General features: G+C 44.5%; 1 protein-coding gene and 1 non-coding gene across 3 annotated transcripts in view; one reads left to right on the plus strand and one right to left on the minus strand.

Moving 5' to 3' along the window:
* The window catches only part of PRPSAP1 (phosphoribosyl pyrophosphate synthetase associated protein 1), a 38,544-nt gene that overhangs the window by 12,246 nt on the left and 6,646 nt on the right, over nucleotides 1–19,652 (minus strand). For both annotated transcript variants that reach the window (XM_039476365.2, XM_010342393.3), the window contains 5 exons: nucleotides 16,316–16,382; nucleotides 9,517–9,689; nucleotides 7,851–7,966; nucleotides 7,349–7,404; nucleotides 6,348–6,493 (listed from right to left, as the gene is read on the minus strand). In XM_039476365.2, coding sequence (XP_039332299.1) covers nucleotides 6,348–6,493; nucleotides 7,349–7,404; nucleotides 7,851–7,966; nucleotides 9,517–9,689; nucleotides 16,316–16,382 — 558 coding nt within the window. The remainder of the gene's footprint in view (nucleotides 1–6,347; nucleotides 6,494–7,348; nucleotides 7,405–7,850; nucleotides 7,967–9,516; nucleotides 9,690–16,315; nucleotides 16,383–19,652) is intronic.
* Nucleotides 2,689–2,792, plus strand: LOC120367054 (small nucleolar RNA U13). The gene has a single exon (XR_005581554.1). It is a non-coding gene; the product is annotated as a small nucleolar RNA U13 (small nucleolar RNA).

Here is a 19,652-nt window from a genome sequence, read left to right on the forward strand (position 1 = left end):
GATCACTTGAGGAGTTTGTGACCAGCCTGTCTCTACTAAAAATACCAAATTAGCCAGGCATAGTGGTGCACACCTGTAATCCCAGCTATTCGGGAGGCTGAGGCAAGAGAATCACTTGAACCCGGGAGGCAAAGGTTGCAGTGAGCCGAGATCACACCATTGCACTCCAGCCTGGGCAACAGAGGAAGAATCTGTCTTTAAAAAAAAAAAAATGTGGCCGGACGCGGTGGCTCACGCCTGTAATCCCAGCACTTTGGGAGGCCGAGGTGGGTGGATCACAAGGTCAAGAGATCGAGACCATCCTGGTCAACATGGTGAAACCCCGTCTCTACTAAAAATACAAAAAATTAGCTGGGCATGGTGGTGTGTGCCTGTAATCCCAGCTACTCAGGAGGCTGAGGCAGGAGAATTGCCTGAACCCAGGAGGCGGAGGTTGCGGTGAGCCAAGATCACGCCATTGCACTCCGGCCTGGGTAACAAGAGTAAAACTCCATCTCAAAAAAAAAAAAAAAGGCCGGGCGCGGTGGCTCAAGCCTGTAATCCCAGCACTTTGGGAGGCCGAGGCGGGTGGATCACAAGGTCAAGAGATCGAGACCATCCTGGTCAACATGGTGAAACCCCGTCTCTACTAAAAATACTAAAAAAATTAGCTGGGCATGGTGGCGTGTGCCTGTAATCCCAGCTACTCAGGAGGCTGAGGCAGGAGAATTGCCTGAACCCAGGAGGCGGAGGTTGCGGTGAGCCGAGAGCGCGCCATTGCACTCCAGTCTGGGCAACAAGAGTGAAACTCCGTCTCAAAAAAAAAAAAAAAAAAAAAAAAAAAAAAAAAAGTGTGTGTGTGTGTGTGTGTGTGTGTATACGCACACATACATATAAAATCTCAAATAACAGTCTTTTAACAGCTCTGATGAAGATACACAAGGAGATGAGTGTTGTTTTCAGGCCTGCTAATACAACCACCATTCTGCAGCCCACTGATCAAGGAGTAATTTCAACTTTCAAGTCCTATTATTAATAATAATAATGTGATCCTCCCACCTTAGCCTCCCAAGCTGTCAAGAATAAAGGCTGAGGTGGGAGAACTGCTTGCGCCAATGAGTTCGATACCAGCCTGGACAACATGACAAGACCCTGTCTCTATGAAAAATTTCTAAAAAGTAGCTGGGTGCTGGGCACAGTGGCTCATACCTGTGATCCCAGCACTTTGGGAAGCCAAGGTGGGTTGATTGCTTGAGCCCAAGAGTTCAAGACCAGCCTGGGGAACATGGCAAACACCATCTCTACAAAAAATACAAAAATTAGGCATGGTAGCATATACCTGTGGTCCCAGCTTCCCAGCTACCTGGGAGGCTGAGGTGGGAGGATCACCTGAGCCCAGGAGGTAGAGGCTGCAGTGGGCAGTGATCACACCACTGCACTCCAGGTCTGGGCAAGAGAGGAAGACCCTGTCACTGTACTCCAGCCTTGACAGTAGACAGAGACCCTACCTCTAAAATAAAATAAAAAGAAATACATTTGGCCAGGTGCAGTGGCTCATGCCTGTAATCCCAACACTTTGGGAGGCTGAGGCAGGTAGATCACCTGAGGTCAGGAGTTTGAGACCAGCCTGGCCAATATGGTGAAACCTTGTCTCTACTAAATATACAAAAATTAGCACCTGTAATTCTAGCCGCTCGGGAGGCTGAGACAGGAGAATTGCTTGAACCAAAGAGGCAGAAGTTGCAGTGAGCCAAGATCATGCCATTGCACCCCAGCCTGGGTGACAGAGCAAGACTCCATCTCAAAAAAAAAAAAAAAAAAAAGAAAGAAAAGAAAAGAAATACATTTTATAAGACTATAGATGCCATAGATAGTGAGTTCTCTGAAGGACCCAAAGTAAATTTAAAATCTCTGGAAAGAATGCACCATTCTGGATGCTATGAAGAACATTCATGATTGATGGGAGGAAGCCAAAATATTAACATGAACAGGAGTTTGGAAGAAGTTGATTCTAACTCTCATGGATGACTTTTGAGAAGTTCAGGACTTCCATGGTAGAAGTAACTGCAGATGTGGTGGAAACAGAAAAGACCTAGAATTAGAAGTGGAGCCTGAAGCTGTGACTGGACTGGTCCAATCTTATGATAAAATGTAATGGATAAGAAGTTGCTTCTTGGCCGGGCGCGGTGGCTCAAGCCTGTAATCCCAGCACTTTGGGAGGCCGAGGCGGGTGGATCACGAGGTCGAGAGATCGAGACCATCTTGGTCAACATAGTGAAACCCCGTCTCTACTAAAAATACAAAAAACTAGCTGGGCGTGGTGGCGCGTGCCTGTAATCCCAGCTACTCAGGAGGCTGAGGCAGGAGAATTGCCTGAACCCAGGAGGCGGAGGTTGCGGTGAGCCGAGATCGCGCCATTGCACTCCAGCCTGGGTAACAAGAGGGAAACTCCGTCTCAAAAAAAAAAAAAAAAAAAAAAAAAAAAAAAAAAGAAGTTGCTTCTTATGGATAAGCAAAGAAAGTTTTTTTTTTTGTTTTTTTTTTTAAGATGAATTTACTGCTGGTGAAGATGCTGTGAATACTGTTGAAATGACAAGAAGGATTTAGAAATATTACAAAAATTATTTGAAAACACAGTGCCAGGGTGTGAGAGAAGTGATTACAATTTTGAAAGCAGTTCCTTCTTCTGGGTGAAATGCTATCAAACAGATCCTTTTGTAGTTCCTAAGTGTGATCACTGGGTGTTCACACTCATATGTGAGATGTGCCATCCTTGAACCTTGTTAGAACATCAGCACATTACTTGTCTGACATTTAAAAAAATGTTGTCCACCAGGCACGATGGCTCATGTCTGTAATCCCAGCACTTTGGTGAGCTGAGGCAGGTGGATCATCTGAGGTCAGGAGTTCAAGACCAGCCTGATCAACATGGTGAAACCCTGTCTCTACTAAATACAAAAAAAATTAGCCAGGTATGGTGGCACATGCCTGTAATCCCAGCTACTTGGGAGGCTGAGGGAGGAGAATCGCTTGAACCCAGGAGGCAGAGGTTGCAGTGAGCTGAGATTGCACCACTGCACTCCAGCCTGGGCAACAGGAGTGAAAACTCCATCTCAAAAAAGAAAAAAAATGTTGTCAAACAATATGACATGCTATAGAAAAATCTTTTGTGAAACAACGAATCAATCAGTGAGGCAAACTTCATTGTTTTAAGAAATTGCCACAGCTGGGTGCAATAAAAAATTCACGAGACTCACTTTGTTACGATATTCACCTTATTGCAATGGTGTATAACTGAACCTGCAGTATTTAGGGTTTGCCTGTGACAGCAATGACTTATAACCCACCGAATGAAACAGGTCTATGAATCCATATTGATATAAATGAAAGAATGAACAGGGAAGAAGAGAAAGCTTTCTTAAATTAGAATGTCAACCAATAAATGTAGAAGGAATGATGGAATTAGAAAAATGAATACTTAACCACAATCACAGTAAATAACTGATTCAGGCAAGAATCAGCAGATGTTAATTTTTATGAGAAACAGGGTATTTACAGTTAAAACATAGTCTTAACATGAAGTAGTGTTCATTACAAAGGGGAAAAAAAAGAGTTAACTTCCTGCCAGACAAACCTTAACCGACTTATCAGAATGCACATCAGCAGTAATGGGACACATCACATGTTTACTGTGATATTTCTGCCAAAAATGCATAACCTGAATCTAATCCTGAGGACACAAACAAGCCCCAATTAAGGAATAGTCTACAAAATCACTCGATTGTACTGTTCAAAAGTATCAAGGTCATAAGAAACAAAGAACAGAAGAGCCATTCCAGATTAAATGAAACTAAAAAGAAAGGACAACTAAATGCCATGTGTGACCCTGGGTTAGGTCTTGGACAAGAAAACAAGTTTATTTTGCTCTAAAGGACACTGCTGGGATCACTGGTGCAACCTGAGTAAGGTCTGTAGATTACAGTGTTATAGCAATGTTAGCTTCCTGAGTCTGATAATGAAACTCTGGTTATATAAGAGACTCTTCTGTCTTTACAAATACATGTGAAGGTATTTAGGAATGAAGGGACATATGTCTGCAATTCACCCTCAAATGTTGCAAAAAACCCATGTATATAAATGTTAAATTTGGAGACTCTGAGTGAAGAGCATATGCTGGAAATCTGTACTATTCTTTCAACTTTAAGTCTGAGGTCAGTTCAAAATAAAAAGCTAAAAAAGCAGATTACGGCAAGGCACGGAGGTTCACACCTGTAATCCCAGCACATTAGGAGGCAGAGGCAGGCAGATACTTCAAGTCAGCAGTTCAAGACCAGCCTGACCAAAATGGCGAAACCCTATCTCTACTAAAAATACAAAAATTAGCCAGGCATGGTGGCATGTGCCTGTAGTCACAGCTACTTGGGAGGCTTAGACAGAAGAATTACATGAACCCAGGAGACAGAAGTTGCAGTGAGCCGAGATCATGCCACTATACTCCAGACTGGGCGACAGAGCGAGACTCAGTCTCAAACAAAAAACAAAAAAAAAATTGGCTGGGCATGGTCCCAGCACTTTGAGAGGTCGAGGTGGGCGGATCACAAGGTCAAGAGATCAAGACCATCCTGGCCAACATGGTAAAACTGTGTCTCTACTAAAAATACAAAAATTAACCAGGTGTGGTGGTGCGTGCCTACAGTCCCAGCTACTGGGGAGGCTAAAGCAGGAGAACTGCTTGAACCTGGGAGGCGGAGGTTGCAGTGAGCCGAGATCACGCCACTGTACTCCAGCCTGGTGACAGAGCGAGACTCCAGCCTGGTGACAGAACGAGACTCCATCTTGAATAAATAAAAATAAAAATAGCTGGGCGTGGTGGCTCATGCCTGTAATCCCAGCACTTTGGAAGGTCAAGGCAGGTGGATCACAAGGTCAGAAGTTCGAGACCAGCCTGGCCAATAAGGTGAAACCCTGTCTCTACTAAAAACGCAAAAATTAGCTAGGCATGGTGGCAGGCGCCTGTAGTCCCAGCTGCTCGGGAGGCTGAGGCAGGAGAACTGCTTGAACCTGGGAGGCGGAGGTTCACCACTGCACTCCGGCCTGGGTAATAAAGTAAGACTCCATCTCAGAAATAATAAATAAATAAATAAAAATAAAAGTTGCCTGATTGCTAAAGCCTGGTATTTGATCGACAGATGTCACCCAGCTTACCATAATATAACAGCTTAAGATTTGACACCATCACACACACAACTTTACTAAAGCTAAAATTACTCAACACTCTCTGAATGCTGAGTGCTGCGCAGAACTGTCCATACACAGTCTGCCAATGAGTATAACACAACTTCCTTTTACCAAAGAGGAAATCAGGCCTGGCATGGTGGCTCATGCCTGTAATCTTATATAATCTCGACATTTTGGGAGGCCAAGGCAAGAGGATTGTTTGAGAACAGAAGTTCAAAACCAGCCTAGGCAACCTAGGGAGACTCCATCTCTACCAAAAAAAAAAAAAAGGAAAACTATCCAAGCATAGTAGTATACCCCTATAGTCCCAGCTACTCAGGAGGCAGAGGTGGGAGAATCACTCGAGCCCAGGAGGTAAAGGCTGCAGTGAGCCATGACTGTGCCACTGCATTCCAGGCTGAGCAAGACAGTGAGATCTGGTCTTAAAAAATAAGGCAGGGGATAGCAAATGTAATACCATTCTATTATTCAAAAGCATCAAGATAGGCTGGGTGCGGTGGCTCATGCCTGTAATCCCAGAACTTTGGGAGGCCAAAGTAGGAAGATCACGAGATCAGGAGTTTGAGACCAGCCTGATCAACATGGTGAAACCTGTCTCTACGAAAAATACAAAAATCAGCCGGGCATGGTGGCATGTGCCTGTAATCCCAGCTACTCAGGAGGCTGAGGCAGGAGAATCACTTGAATTCGGGAGGCGGAGGTTGCGGTAAGCCAAGATCACGCCATTGTACTCCAGCCTGGACAAGAGCGAAACTCCTTCTCAAAAAAAAAAAAAAATCAAGACAGCATAATCTACGTAGTCAATAACTCCTGGCCATTCACACTACTTAAAACTTTCTTTGGGGCTGGGCACCGTGGCTCATGCCTGTAATCCCAGCACTTTGGGAGGTCAAGATGGGCAGATCACAAGGTCAAGAGTTTGAGACCAGCCTGGCCAACATTGTTGGCACACACCTGTAATCCTAGCTACTCCAGAGGCTAAGGCAGGAGAATTGCTTGAACTCAGGAGGTGGAGGTTGCAGTGACCCGAGATTGCGCCACTGCACAATGGGTGACAACGGGAGACTCTGTATCAAAAAAATAACTTTCTCCAATTTACAAATAAAATAAAAACGCAGAGCTCATCTTACATGGCAACTCCAGGCCCGGGTGCACAGTAGCGTTTTTGACCATAGGCGGGGAGTGACGACCATCGTCCATGTCCAGTTCCGTGCACTGAGCTTCCCCGTGGATGACGGCCAAACCCAGACGCAGTCTCTCAGCATAGGACTGGGCCCTAGAAGGACAAAGGAAAATGGTGAAACTGACGGGAAGAAAACCCATGCAACGCTACTGCATCACTTTTTAACCATAAAATGAAAATAATGTTTTAGGGACATACAAAGGCATTATTTTTATAAATGAGAATGTGAGGCCCAGGCCAGAATGTACATGCCTCGAGGGGCAAGTGAGTTAGGGTCTGGGATTGTATCTAATTCTAGATTTTTTTTTGAGACAAGGTCTCACTGTCATCCAGGCTGGAGTGCAGTGGCATTAACATGGCTCACTGCAGCATCAACCTCCTGAGACTCAGGTGATCCTCCCACTTCAGCTTCCTGGGTAGCTGGGACCACAGGCATATGTCACCACAACTGGTTAATTTTTGTGTTTTTGTAGAGATGGGGTCTCACTATGTTGCCCAGGCCAGTCTTGAACGCCTAGGCTCAAGCGATCTCCCGCTTTAGCCTCCCAAAGTGCTGGAATTACAGGCATAAGCCACCATGCCTGGCTCTGATTCTAGATAATTTTGATTCTGTCCTTTGTCTGATATTCTAATAGTCATCTTCAGAAGGAAGAACAACGTTAAAAACCATTGGCTGAAAATGCTCACAGCCTCACTGCTTTTCTTTCTCTGAGAACTTGAAGGAGCTCTGTTTTCCCAGAGGAAATCTGGGTAACTCAGTGATCATGCGTGCTCCCTGGAGGCTGGAGATAAAGCTGTGTGTGGCGTGGGACGTGACAATGATGGAGGGGTAATAGGAGAGCCAGTAGGCTCTTACAGGCCACAAGTGATAGCCTCAGGATTCCAAAGCAGTTCATTCTGACTCTGGGAGCACTCAGGAGGGATCAGGACCCATGTCTGATTACTTACCTCTTTGCAGCATCAGGAGACTTAGCTACAATGACTGCATTTCTGTAATTTGGAATCTAGATTTGAAGGAAAAATAGAAAATACTGAAAAATTATCAGAAAATAACACCTGGATGCTGATATTCAAGTGTTCCCTCTTGCAACAATGATCCAAACTAGTCATCAAATATGCTAGAATTTCAGTCACAAGTTTGAGTTTTCAGTATTTATCAACTGACATCATTGCAAAAGCACTCATACATCGAGAATATTAAAAAATTCTTAAAAGCTTCATTTTAGAAAACATAAGCAAATTGCTAAAGATATGTAGAAAAAAGTCCATTTTTACTGTCTTTTAAAGCTATGATCCTCCATGACTAAAGCTGACCCTCTCTGCTGCCTCAGGCATTGAGACTTAAGGGAGAGCTCATTTGATGTGCCTTTCAATATCGAAATCTGATACCAGAGAAAAACTAAATAAGATCTCTTTTGAGGACAATGGGTGTTTGCTGGTGGTTCCTCACTTCTTCCTGGATATACTGAAGCAGGAAAGGTGAGGCTCTAAGGTTGTCCACGGGAAAGCTGAAAAAGCCTTGTATTTCCTTTTGATGAAGATCCATAGTGATAATGTGAGTTAAACCTGAAATTTTAAAACAAAAAATTATAAAGTTCACCCCTACAGGTTAATAGGTACAGTGGACATAAACTAGATGCTCAACTTCTGCTTCCTACCAGCAGACTGAAGACAGGGGATACTGTGATTAAGCGCTGCAGTCAACAGCCTTGATCATTAACCTTAATGTAGCGAAGACTACGATCTTCCACACGGACAAAGAACTAGAGCTGAGAAAGCGTGAATTACTGATTATTGGCTTGGTCCTAAAAATTGAGAAAATAATGTGGCAGAAACAAATATGTGAATATGGAATTAATACCAAAGAGATGTAAAAAACAGTAAGGCCTTGTTTAAAGAATCTCAAAAGAAAGGATGAAGAACTGCAGCAAAGGCGAAAAGGATCAAGAACGCAAAAGCAAAGAAATACACATATTAGAAGAAAGGAAACTCATATAACACAAAGATACTGAAGTTCAGAATAATTTCTGTATGTAACAAAGAATGTTTCACGTATTCTTATAGAGAAACAATGAAGAGATACTCTCATAATCAAGAGTACTGAAGAGGAAAGGGTAGATAAATAAGCACATTGCAAATGGCCAAAGGTCACAGCAAAACTTCCAAGGCAAAGAATCAGTATTACTTGTTCTTTCCAGCAATATTATACAGTGACCATCTGGATCTACAGGTTCCACATCTGTGGATTCAACCAAACACAGACTGAAAATGTCATTAGGCCTACAATGGTTGTGTCTGTACTGAGCAGGTATGAAATTTTTTTCTTGTCATTATTCCCTGAACGAGACAGCACAACAATGATTTAACAGTATTTATATGGTATTGGCTACTTATAAGTAATCTAGAGATGACTGTGTTAGTTATACGCAAACACTGTGGCGTTTTATATGAAAGACTTGAGCATCTTCGGGTTTTGGCATCTGCTGGGGAGCCGGGGAAGGGGGAGATGGGTTCCTGGAACCAATCCTGTAAGGATATCAAGGGAGGACCGTACATTTCTTTCTGAGGACCCAAATATATGTTAAAGTTTTAGAGTAGACATCAGATGAATAGAAACCCAATTGTAAAATAGTACACTGATTTACAGACCAGAAAGTATGCCCCCACTACATAAAGAGAATAAAGCAATGAAAACAAGCCACTGTGTAGAAAGGCAAGGGTGGGGGAGAAGCAGTAAAAGAAAATCCAGCTTGAATACTACGAACAAAAACAGAATTTAGCTAACAAAGCAGATGCATAAATCTAGACCTGAAGATCAAAAGATCACAGAAGAATGCCAAGACTGCCAGCTAAAAATTTAATGATGACAAGATGAAATAGAAAATACGTGACAGATGACAGAGAAGAGTAGAAGACACTGAAGCAATGGTATTCTAAAGTAAGACAAAGAGAATGGGGGTAAAGAGTTTCTAACCAAGCTCATGTATCCTTAGCCAAAACTGTTGAAAAGGAAACAAACACTTAGATCCCAAATTGAACATCTGCGGTATGAACTAATCCCGACTAGGAAAGAGCCATAAATGAGCATGCTGGATCCCCAGGGCCCCCGCCCTCACCTGCTTTTGCCAGCATGGACGCTAGGAGCTTGCACACAATGGAACCCCTCTTCCTCATCTTGCTCTGCTTGCTGTAGGGGAAGTAGGGTATGACCCCAATAATATTCCTGGCACAGGAAGTCTTTAGTGCATAAGCCATGATCAGCAACTCCATCACAGCTGTATTCACATCTCTGAAACAGTTAAAATTTGTATTTGGGAATTAATTCCATTTATTAACCCCTAGAAAAGATCTTGACTTTATCAGCTTAACATGGCTGCCCAGTCAAGTGTTACGGAAATTTTTACCATCACACTAGCTTACAATGGCACCTCATGAAGGCAGGGGAAGCCTTCCAACTTTTTGCAGCTGAGCAAGCCCCAGCTTTCATCTGAGGTTACTCCTATTCACAACACAGTTAACCCACTCTCACCTTTGCCTGTGTCTCCTGGGTCATAGCCAGTTACTGCAGTGACATCTGAAGCAACTGCTGATAACCAGAGTTACCTAACACCTGCTGGCAGCCTCCCAGGGATTTGGGCTTAGGCCGGCCTGAATGCCAAGGGAAACCCACCTGCCCTTCCATTTAGCTGCCATTAACAGAAAGATTTGGTCTCATTCTTCTCATTGGGTATGGGGAGATCTTGGAACATAATTTTCTTTTTTTTATTTTTTGAGACAAGAGTCCACTCTGTCACCCAGGCTGGAGTACAGTGGCATGATCTCGGCTTACTGCAACCTCCACCTCCCAGGTTCAAGCGATTCTCCTGTCTCACCCTCCTGAGTAACTGGGATTACAGGCATGTGTCACCACACCCGGCTAATTTTGTACTTTTAGTAGAGACAACATTTTATCATGTTGGCCAGGCTGGTCTCAAATTGACTCCTGACCTCAAATGATCCATCCACCTTGGTCTCCCAAAGTGCTGGGATTACAGCTGTGAGCCACTGTGCCCTGCTGAAACTTAATTTTCAAAAACCTCTGTGGAGGTCAGGTGCAGTGGCTCATGCCTGCAATCCCAGCATTTTGGGAGACTGAGGTGTGTAGATCACCTGAGGTAAGGACTTTGAGACCAGCCTGGCCAACATGGTGAAACATCATCTCTACTAAATTACAAAAATTAGCCAGGCATGGTGGCACGAATCTGTAGTCACAACTACTGGAGAGGCTGAGGCAGGAAAACAGCTTGCACCTGGGAGGCAGAAGTTGCAGTAAGCTGAGATCATGCCACTGCACTCCAGCCTGGGCTTTGAGATTTTGTCTCAAAAAAACAAACAAACAACCTCCCTGGACCTTCTCCCTTAGATATAAATTCCTGACAAAGATTATCCAGAGAGACAAAGAATGAAATATGAGAAAGATATTAGAAGGAAAGACTATTTCCAATGCTTATAAATTTGGATTGGGGCCGGTTGCGGTGGCTCACACCTCTAATCCCAGCACTTTCAAGAGATTGAGACCATCCTGGCCAACATGGTGAAACCCAGTCTCTACTAAAAATACAAAAATTAACTGGGTGTGGTGGTGTGTGCTTATAGTCCCAGCTACTCAGGAGGTTGAGGCAGGAGAATTGCTTGGACCCAGGAGGCGGAGGTTGCAGTGAGCCGAGATCGAGCCACTGCACTCCTCCAGCCTGGCGCCTGGCGACAGAGCGAGACTCTGTCTCAAAAAAAAAAAAAAAAAGTTATTTTTTGGATTGCTAGCTTCTGCCAGGGATGATCAAACCTAATGCAGACTCTTCATTCATTCATTCATTCATTCATTCCACTTACTCACTCACTTATTAAGAGACAGGGTCTCACTCTGTCACCCAGGCTGGAGTGCAGTGGTATAATCATAGCTCACCGCAGCCTTGAACTCCAGAGCTCAAGTGATGCTCCCACCTCAGCCTATCAGAGCACTGGGATTACAGGCATGAGCCACCATTCCCAGACAGGCTCTGCCTTTAAAAAGGGGTGAGAGCCTTGAAATTCTTCCAGGACGCTCTCTCAGCATTCACTTCTCACATTAGCTTCCTCCTGCTCTTCCCTGGACTATCCACGCATCCTCAAACATCCCCCTCTTGGGGTAGGTGTGGGGTCAGGACTGTATCTCCCTTCCCCATGTCATCAATTCCTACCCATGAGAGCAGGTTCTTCAGGCACCAGTTCTTCAACAAATATCAGCTCTACACTGACATGGAAGTGATGCTGCCCTCATTACAGCAAAGTGGAAAGCCTGTCATCCACACAGCAGAGGTAGTGTTGGCTGAATGAAATACTCAGGAAGAGATGCTTTCTAGCTTGAAGGGTCATCGGGCCATTTCCTCCCAGTCTCTTCCAATTTATGTTTACACCTCTCTCTAAGGCACGGTGCATTTGAGAGTGAGCAAGTTCAAGGACATCCTTTTATTCTCACAATGTTTTCCACTTCCAGGTTCAACTCCTGGAACTTCCAATTTCACCCTGGTAATTTGGATTTTTCGTGACTATTCCAAGTGTCCCGTGATTAAAAAACATTTCTCCCTGAGATTGATGCAGGGCTCAACTTCAAGACAACTGAGATATTCCTTTTAGACTGCTAACACAGTCCATTAGTTTCCAGTTACCTTTTTTCCCCTCTCAATAAGTTGGAGTATTTTTCTCCTTCAGACTTCCAAATTAATAATGCCAAGTCTGGCATCAAAAGGTCAGATAATCTTTGGCAGAATCAAGACAAAACAATTATCAAACACTTTGAAGGAACTTGGGAATTCACAATAGTCAATTTTAGCTCATCATCCATTCAACATTTAGTGAGCAACTTGAGTCAAGCCCTGTGGTAGGTAAACAAGGCAAAGCACCTCTAGGGGAAGCCAGAGACCACCTGGGACCACTCTCAAGGTAATCACTCTGCCCAAGAAGGAGCACATCTGACTCAGGGACAAATGTGCGCTCCCCTTCCCAGAGACTGTTTTGTTAAAAAATATTTCTTTTCTTTTCTTTTTTGTAGAGACAGGGTCTCACTATGTTGCCTCTGCTGGTCTTGAACTCCTGGGTTCATGCAGTCTTCCCATCTCAGCTTCCCAAAGTTTACAGGTGTAAGCCACCACACTCAGGCTTGCTGTGGCTTCTTAAACCAGATCCCAATACCCACAATATGTTTGGAGTCGGTTAATTTAGTATTATCTGTTTGGAGTCAGTAGTAAGTGTTACCTGTTCAAGCAGTGGGTTGTTTTTTTTTTTTTTTTTCTTTCTTTGAGATGGAAATTTACTCTTGTCACCCAGGCTGGAGTGCAATGATGCAATCTTGACTCACTGCAACCTCTGCCTCCCAGGTTCAAGCAATTCTCCTGCCTCAGCCTCTCAAGTAGTAGGGATTACAGGTACCCATCACCACACCCAGCTAATTTTTGTATTTTTAGTAGAGATGGGGTTTCACCATGTTGGCCAGGCTGTTTTGAACTCCTGACCTCAGGTGATTCACTCGCCTCAGCCTCCCAAAGCTCTCGGATTACAAATGTGAGTCACCATGCCCGGCCTCAAGTAGCAGATTTTCAGCTGGCTGTCACAGATGATACACTAGTGAACTGAGTGCAGTAGCTTATGCTTGTAATTCCAGCACTTTGGGATGCCAAGGCAGGAGTATCGCTTGAAGTCAGGAGTTTGATACCAGCCTGGGCAGCATAGCAAGATCTTATCTCTGCAAATAAAATAAAATTGAAAAATCAGGGGGCGGGTGGAGGTTAAAAAAAAAAAAAAAAGAAAAATCAGCCAGGCACAGTGGTGCTCACCTGTAGTCCTAGCTATTCAGGAGGCTGAGGTATAAGGATCCCTCGAGCCCAGGGGTTCAAGGCTATAATGAGCTGTGACTGTTTCACTGCACTCCAGCCTGGGCAAGACAGTGAAACCCCATCTCTCAAAAAATACAAAAATAAATAAAAACAAAATCAAGTAAAATACACAAGTGTATGATACCATGGGTTTTGGAGAATAAAGCACAAGGAAGGCCCAGATAGTGAAGCATTACTGACTAAGATAAACAATTTTTGAGAAGTCCTGATTTCAGGGCAATATTCCTTTCATTAATACGCAATTTCTGGGTCGGGCGCAGTGGCTCACACCTGTAAACCCAACACTTTGAGAGGCCGAGGCAGGTGGATCATCTGAGGTCAGGAGTTCGAGACCAGCCTGACCAATATGGCGAAACCCCATCTCTACTAAAAACACAAAAATTAGCCAGCCATGGCGGCGGGCGCCTGTAATCCTAGCTACTCAGGAGGCTGAGGCAGGAGAATCACTTGAATCTAAGAGGCAGAGGTTGCACTGAGCCAACATCACACCACTGCACTCCAACCTGGGAGAAAGAGTGAGACTCCGTCTCAAAATAAATAAATAAATAAATAAATAAATAGGGGGAAAAAAAAGGCAATTTCCCATGAGATTTTTATTTTCCATTTTTTCCAAGGGATTCAACATCCTTCAGCCCAAGGCTAAAGAAAGCCCCACTCCTTACTCCTTACGGGGCAGGAAGGTGACAAAAGGGGCTTTGTCACACTGGCTTTACCCTTTTACTGACAGCTATCAGACAAATCGGGTATCAGGCAGTTACTCTGTGAACTAGCAGGGTGAAGAGAAATTGCTGGCAGTCTCTGCTTTGTTTATCTGTTCCCTATGAACGTTCCAAGTACACCCTGGCTAGTTCTTGTAGTCTTTATCTCCAAGTAGGACATTCTTTAATCGTTTTACCAATTATTTTTCTTTCTTTCTTTCTTTCTTTTAAATAGAGAACGTTCTCACCATATTGCCCAGGCTGGTCTTATACTCCTGGGCACAGGCAATCCTCCCACCTTGATCTCCTAAAGTGCTGTGATTACAGGCTTAAGCCACCATGCCCAGCCAACCATTTTTCTTTCCCCTAAGTTAACCACATCCTGTATTAAGCCCAGCCCTTACTGCTCTAGCATTTTGGATAGGAAAAAACTAACCAGAGGTGAGGAAACAGACATGGTATATGTGTTCATTAAACTAGCTAGGCTTGCAAAAGAGGGACAAACACCATAGCTGGAGTAATGGAAAAGAATTTACCCTGCTCCCAACTATAACAATTAATCATCTGCAACAGTTGTAATTTTTTTTTTTTTTTTTTTTGAGACTGAGTCACTCTGTCACCCAGGCTGGAAGGCTGGAATACAGTAGCACCATCTTGGTTCACTGTAACCTCTACCTTCTGGGTTCAATTGATTCTCCCACCTCAGCCTTCCAAATACATGGGATTACAGGTGCTCGCCACCATGTCCAGCTAATTTTTTTGCTTTTTTTTTTTTTTGCATTTTCAGTAGAGACAAGGTTTCACCATGTTGGCCAGGCTGGTCTCGAACTCCTGACCTCAAGTGATCCACCTGCCTCAACCTCCCAGAGTGCTGGGATTACAGGCGTGAGCCACTGCTCCAGTTGTAAATGTTATTTTAATGAGTCTTCTTACTTTACATTAACACACTAGAACTTGGATATAAACATAAAAATTATCCTTTAAAATGTGTCTTGTAAGCTTCATATTTTACTTAGTTACTTTGCTTGGTAAAATTCTCTGAGTATCACACAGTTCAATTACCCAAAATAATCACTTTGTTCTGTCTGAATGGCTTGTTGCCATTTCCGAAAATTAAACCTATCTTCAAAGACCAAAAATTTGCTATTATTAGAACAGTCAAAAGAAATATGCTGTAAGTTTGGAAAGTGGTTTCAGTAGTCACAAAGCTATTCCAAGCAAAAACAGCACCAAAAAAGGGATATATGTGATTTCAGAACAACAGCTCTGACGGCAACTAAGCTTATTTTAATGTCTAAGCTTTGGTGTGTTGCCTAAAATCAGCCTTATTACTTTGGGCAATGTCCCCTTTCTCCTAACAACTGAAAAACCTCTAAGATATATTCCTTCATTCATGTAACTGCAGATAATATTAAAAAACCAGGCTGGGGGCAGTGGCTCACACCTGTAATCCCAGCACTTTGGGAGGTCAAAGCAGGTGGATCACCTGAGGTCAGGGATTCGAAACCAGCCTGACCAACACGGTGAAACCCTGTCTCCACTAAAAATACAAAAATTAGCCAGGTGTGGTGGTGGGCACCTGCAATCCCATCTACTCAGGAGGCTGAGGCGGAAAAATCCCTTGAACCCAGGAGGTGGAATGCAAACTGATCAGGACATGAAGGTCTGGATTTCTCAGAGACACAGATGGTATTAACTGCCCACTCCCTGTGAGCCGATGAGAAAGGACACAGTCCCACCGGAGGTGGAGGCTGCAGTGAGCCAAGCCTGTGCCACTCCACTGCAGCTGGAGCAACTACAAAAATAAAAGCCAGGCGCACTGGCTCACACCTGGAACCCCAGCACTTTGGGAGGCGGAGGCAGGCGGATCACCTGAGGTCGGGAGTTCAAACCAGCCTGACCAACATGGAGAAACCCTGTCTCTACTAAAAATGTAGCCGAGCATGGTAGCACACATCTGTGGTCCCAGCTACTCAGGAGGCTGAGGCAAGAGAATTGCTTGAACCTGGAAGGTGGAGGTTGCAGTGAGCCAAGATCATCATGCCATTGCACTTCAGCCTAGGCAACAAGAGCGAAACTCCATCTCAAAAAAAAAAAAAAAAAAGCCTGGGGAGAAGTAAGCAGGTAACAGTACAGTGTGACAAACGGGAGGAATTCCAGAAGACAGTAATTGCATTTGGGGAAGCATTTAGTTTAACATGCAAACGAATGCACAACTTTTAAAAACAGTTAAGTGTTGTTCATATGAAAACTCAATGGATTATATCGTTAAGGTTTTTACAAGAAAAGAGATAAAATAGTCCTCTTACCTGGGTATTGTCTGTATAATGAAAATATCTTGGCCACGAACAGATTCTTTTATTTCAACTCTTGTTTCTGAAAAATAAAAATGTTCTAATGTTTTAAGAACAGTTCCTATGTGTAAAAAGGAGAGAAAAAAAAAGAAAAAAGAAAAAGAAAAGCTCTTGATGCCAGGCATAGTGGCACAGGCCTGTAATCCCAGCACTTCTGGTGGGGGCCACAGTAAGCAGGTCATTTGAGCACAGAGTTTAAGAACAGCCTAGGCAACAGACAAAATCCTGTCTCTATAAAAATACAAGAATTAGCCGGGTGCTATGGCATGTGCCTGTAGTCCCAGCTACTCAGGAGGCTGAGGTGGGAGGATCAACTGAGCCAGAGAAGGTCCAGGCTACAGTGTGAGCTGAAACTGCATCACTGCACTCCAGCCTGGGCAACAGAGACCTTGTCTGGAAGAAAAAAAAAAAAAAAAAAACAGAAAAGCACACATGATGCAGGAGTTAGATAACTTTGGAGGGGGTAAAGATTAATCTAAAGCAACATTTCATCTCGTGCAAAGGAATAAATCTTGGAGAAGTATAAAAAAGAGGGGGCAAGAATGACCCCTGGGCCGACAGCAGCCCGCGCACTGCCACGGCATCCCACTCCCAATGCCTACATCTGGCCACCATCGCTGCCACCATCCCCAAGAGAAAGGCGGAAGGGGATGCTAAGGGAGATGAGGACAAGGTGAAGAAGATCCACGAGGCTGTCTGCTAAATCTGCTCCTCCAAAGCCAGAGTCCAAGCCTGAAAAGACCACCGCAAAGAAGGGAGAGAAGGTACCCAAAGGAAAAAAGGAAAAAGCTGATGCTGACGAGGGGACTGACCCTACAGACAGTGGAGATGCTGGAACAGACCAGGCACCTGCTGGAGATGACGAAAGAAGTGTGTGCATTTTGGATAACTGCGCACTTCCAGTGACTGTACAGTTTGAAATACTATTTTTTAATCAAATTTTATAAAATGCAGAATTTTGTTTTACTTTTGTTTTTAAGCTGTCTTGTTAGCACACAGAACACTTTTGGGGGAAGGGGCACATGTCACAAACAGAACGTCTACGAAGCGGGACTGATGTGGGGAAAACACCTTCTAGTTTTTGTTTTTTTTAAAATGAAGGGTCTCACATATTTATTACTTTTTTTTTTTTTTTTAGATGGAGTTTCGCTCGTTACCCAGGCTGGAGTGCAATGGCGCGATCTCGGCTCACCGCAACCTCCGCCTCCTGGGTTCAGGCAATTCTCCTGCCTCCGCCTCCCGAGAAGCTGGGACTACAGGCATGCGCCACCAGGCCCAGCTAATTTTTGTATTTTTAGTAGAGACGGGGTTTCACCATGTTGACCAGGACGGTCTCGATCTCTTGACCTCGTGATCCACCCGTCTCGGCCTCCCAAAGTGCTGGGATTACAGGCTTGAGCCACCGCGCCCGGCACATATTTATTACTGAACCTAGCCAACCAAGATGTTCATAACAGATCAAGAGGAAACACTGTCAGATTAGCCAGATAGCGGTGATATGGTAATGTGACTGGGACCTTCAGACAGCAGAAACACGTGCTCCATCTCATGTGCAATTCCTTACAGACCCAGCTTGGTTCTTCTCCAATGTCTCATTGGAGTTTGAAAAAGGGAGTTTGAAAGTTATTGGGCTGGGTGTGGTGGTTCACACCTATAATCCCAGCACTTTGGGAGGGTGAGGTGGGTAGGTCACCTGAGGTCAGGAGTTTGAAACCAGCCTGGCCAACATGGTGAAATCCCATCTCTACTAAAAATATAAAAAATCAGCCAGGCATGGTGGCGCATGCCTGTCGTCCCAGCTACTCAGGAGGCTGAGGCAGGAAAATCGCTTGAACCCAGGAGGCAGAGGTTGCAGTGAGCCAAGACTGCACACTGCACTCCAACCTGGGTGATGCAGCAAGAATGTCTCAACAACAACAATAACAACAAAAAGTAAAACTGAGGGGAAATAAGCCTTCCAAAATAGAAGACAAAACTAATCAACCAGTCAGCATAAAGTCTCAGGGTCAAAAACAATAAAACAACAACCTGTTACCAAAATAAAGACATAAACAAGATGCCTGGAAGAGAGTATATGGTAAATAAAGAGGCCAAAGCTTCACATCCTTATTATTTTTTCAACAGATGCTGAGGCCTCCTCTGTGCCAGGCCCTGTACTGGGAACGACAAAATGCAGGGCTTGGACGAAGGGGACAAAGACTGACCCAGGAGAGATGATATGACATCAAGGCCAGCAAACCCTCCAGGTCCAACGAGCCAGGGACACTAGCTGTGAAGTGGGAGTAAGAACAATGGGGCTGGGAACAAGGGGCCTCACTGCAATCTAGAACGGGCAGTGCAGAAGGGAGCTCAGGAACACAGGGAGATGTGGGATCTGAGCGTGCCAAGCAGAGGGGCAGGCAGTTAGTCCACTTAGAGAGCAGAGTGACTGAGGGGAAAGAGAGAGTCAGGAGGTCAGGGAGCCAACGAGCCAGAACATGCAGGACTCTGGATTTCACTTTTTTTTTTTTTTTTTTTTTTTTTTTTTGAGACGGAGTTTCGCTCTTGTTACCCAGGTTGGAGTGCAATGGCGCTATCTCGGCTCACCGCAACCTCTGCCTCCTGGGTTCAGGCAATTCTCCTGCCTCAGCCTCCTGAGTAGCTGGGATTACAGGCATGCGCCACCATGCCCAGCTAATTTTTTGTATTTTTAGTAGAGATGGGGTTTCACCATGTTGGCCTGGTTGGTCTCGATCTCCTGACCTCGTGATCCACCCACCTTGGCCTCCCAAAGTGCTGGGATTACAGGCGTGAGCCACCGCGCCCGGCCTCATCTACTTGTTTTAAAAAGACTGCTGGCTACTGCGTAAAGAAAACTGTGGCAGGACAGGAATGGCCACAGGGAGGCCATGGCAGCTGCTTTTGAAGGTGTCCAGCAAGCAGCAAATGGCAGGCTGGACTTGAGTGTGAGCAGCAGAGGCTGCGAGAAGGGGGCAGATTACAGATGTAGTCCAGAGTCAGAGCACACAGATGTGGTGATGGATGGATCAAACGCAAGGCAGGTGAAGGGCCAGAATCTGGATCCCAAAGGGCCCCATGTAATTGCTAAAAAGACCGGACTTGAGCCTAAAGTGTAGGAATAAGGAAGCGGTAGTAAGAAAAAATATTTGCATTCTAGAAATACCCTGGTGGAAGCCAGGTGCAGTGGCTCACGCCTGTAATCCCAGCACTTTGGGAAGCCGAGGTGGGAAGATTGCTTGAGCTCAGGAATTCAAGACCAGCCTGGCCAACACAGCGAGACCCCATCTTAATT

This window comes from Saimiri boliviensis, chromosome 17 (assembly GCF_048565385.1).
Source record: "Saimiri boliviensis isolate mSaiBol1 chromosome 17, mSaiBol1.pri, whole genome shotgun sequence".
NCBI classification, from domain to species: Eukaryota; Metazoa; Chordata; class Mammalia; order Primates; family Cebidae; genus Saimiri; species Saimiri boliviensis.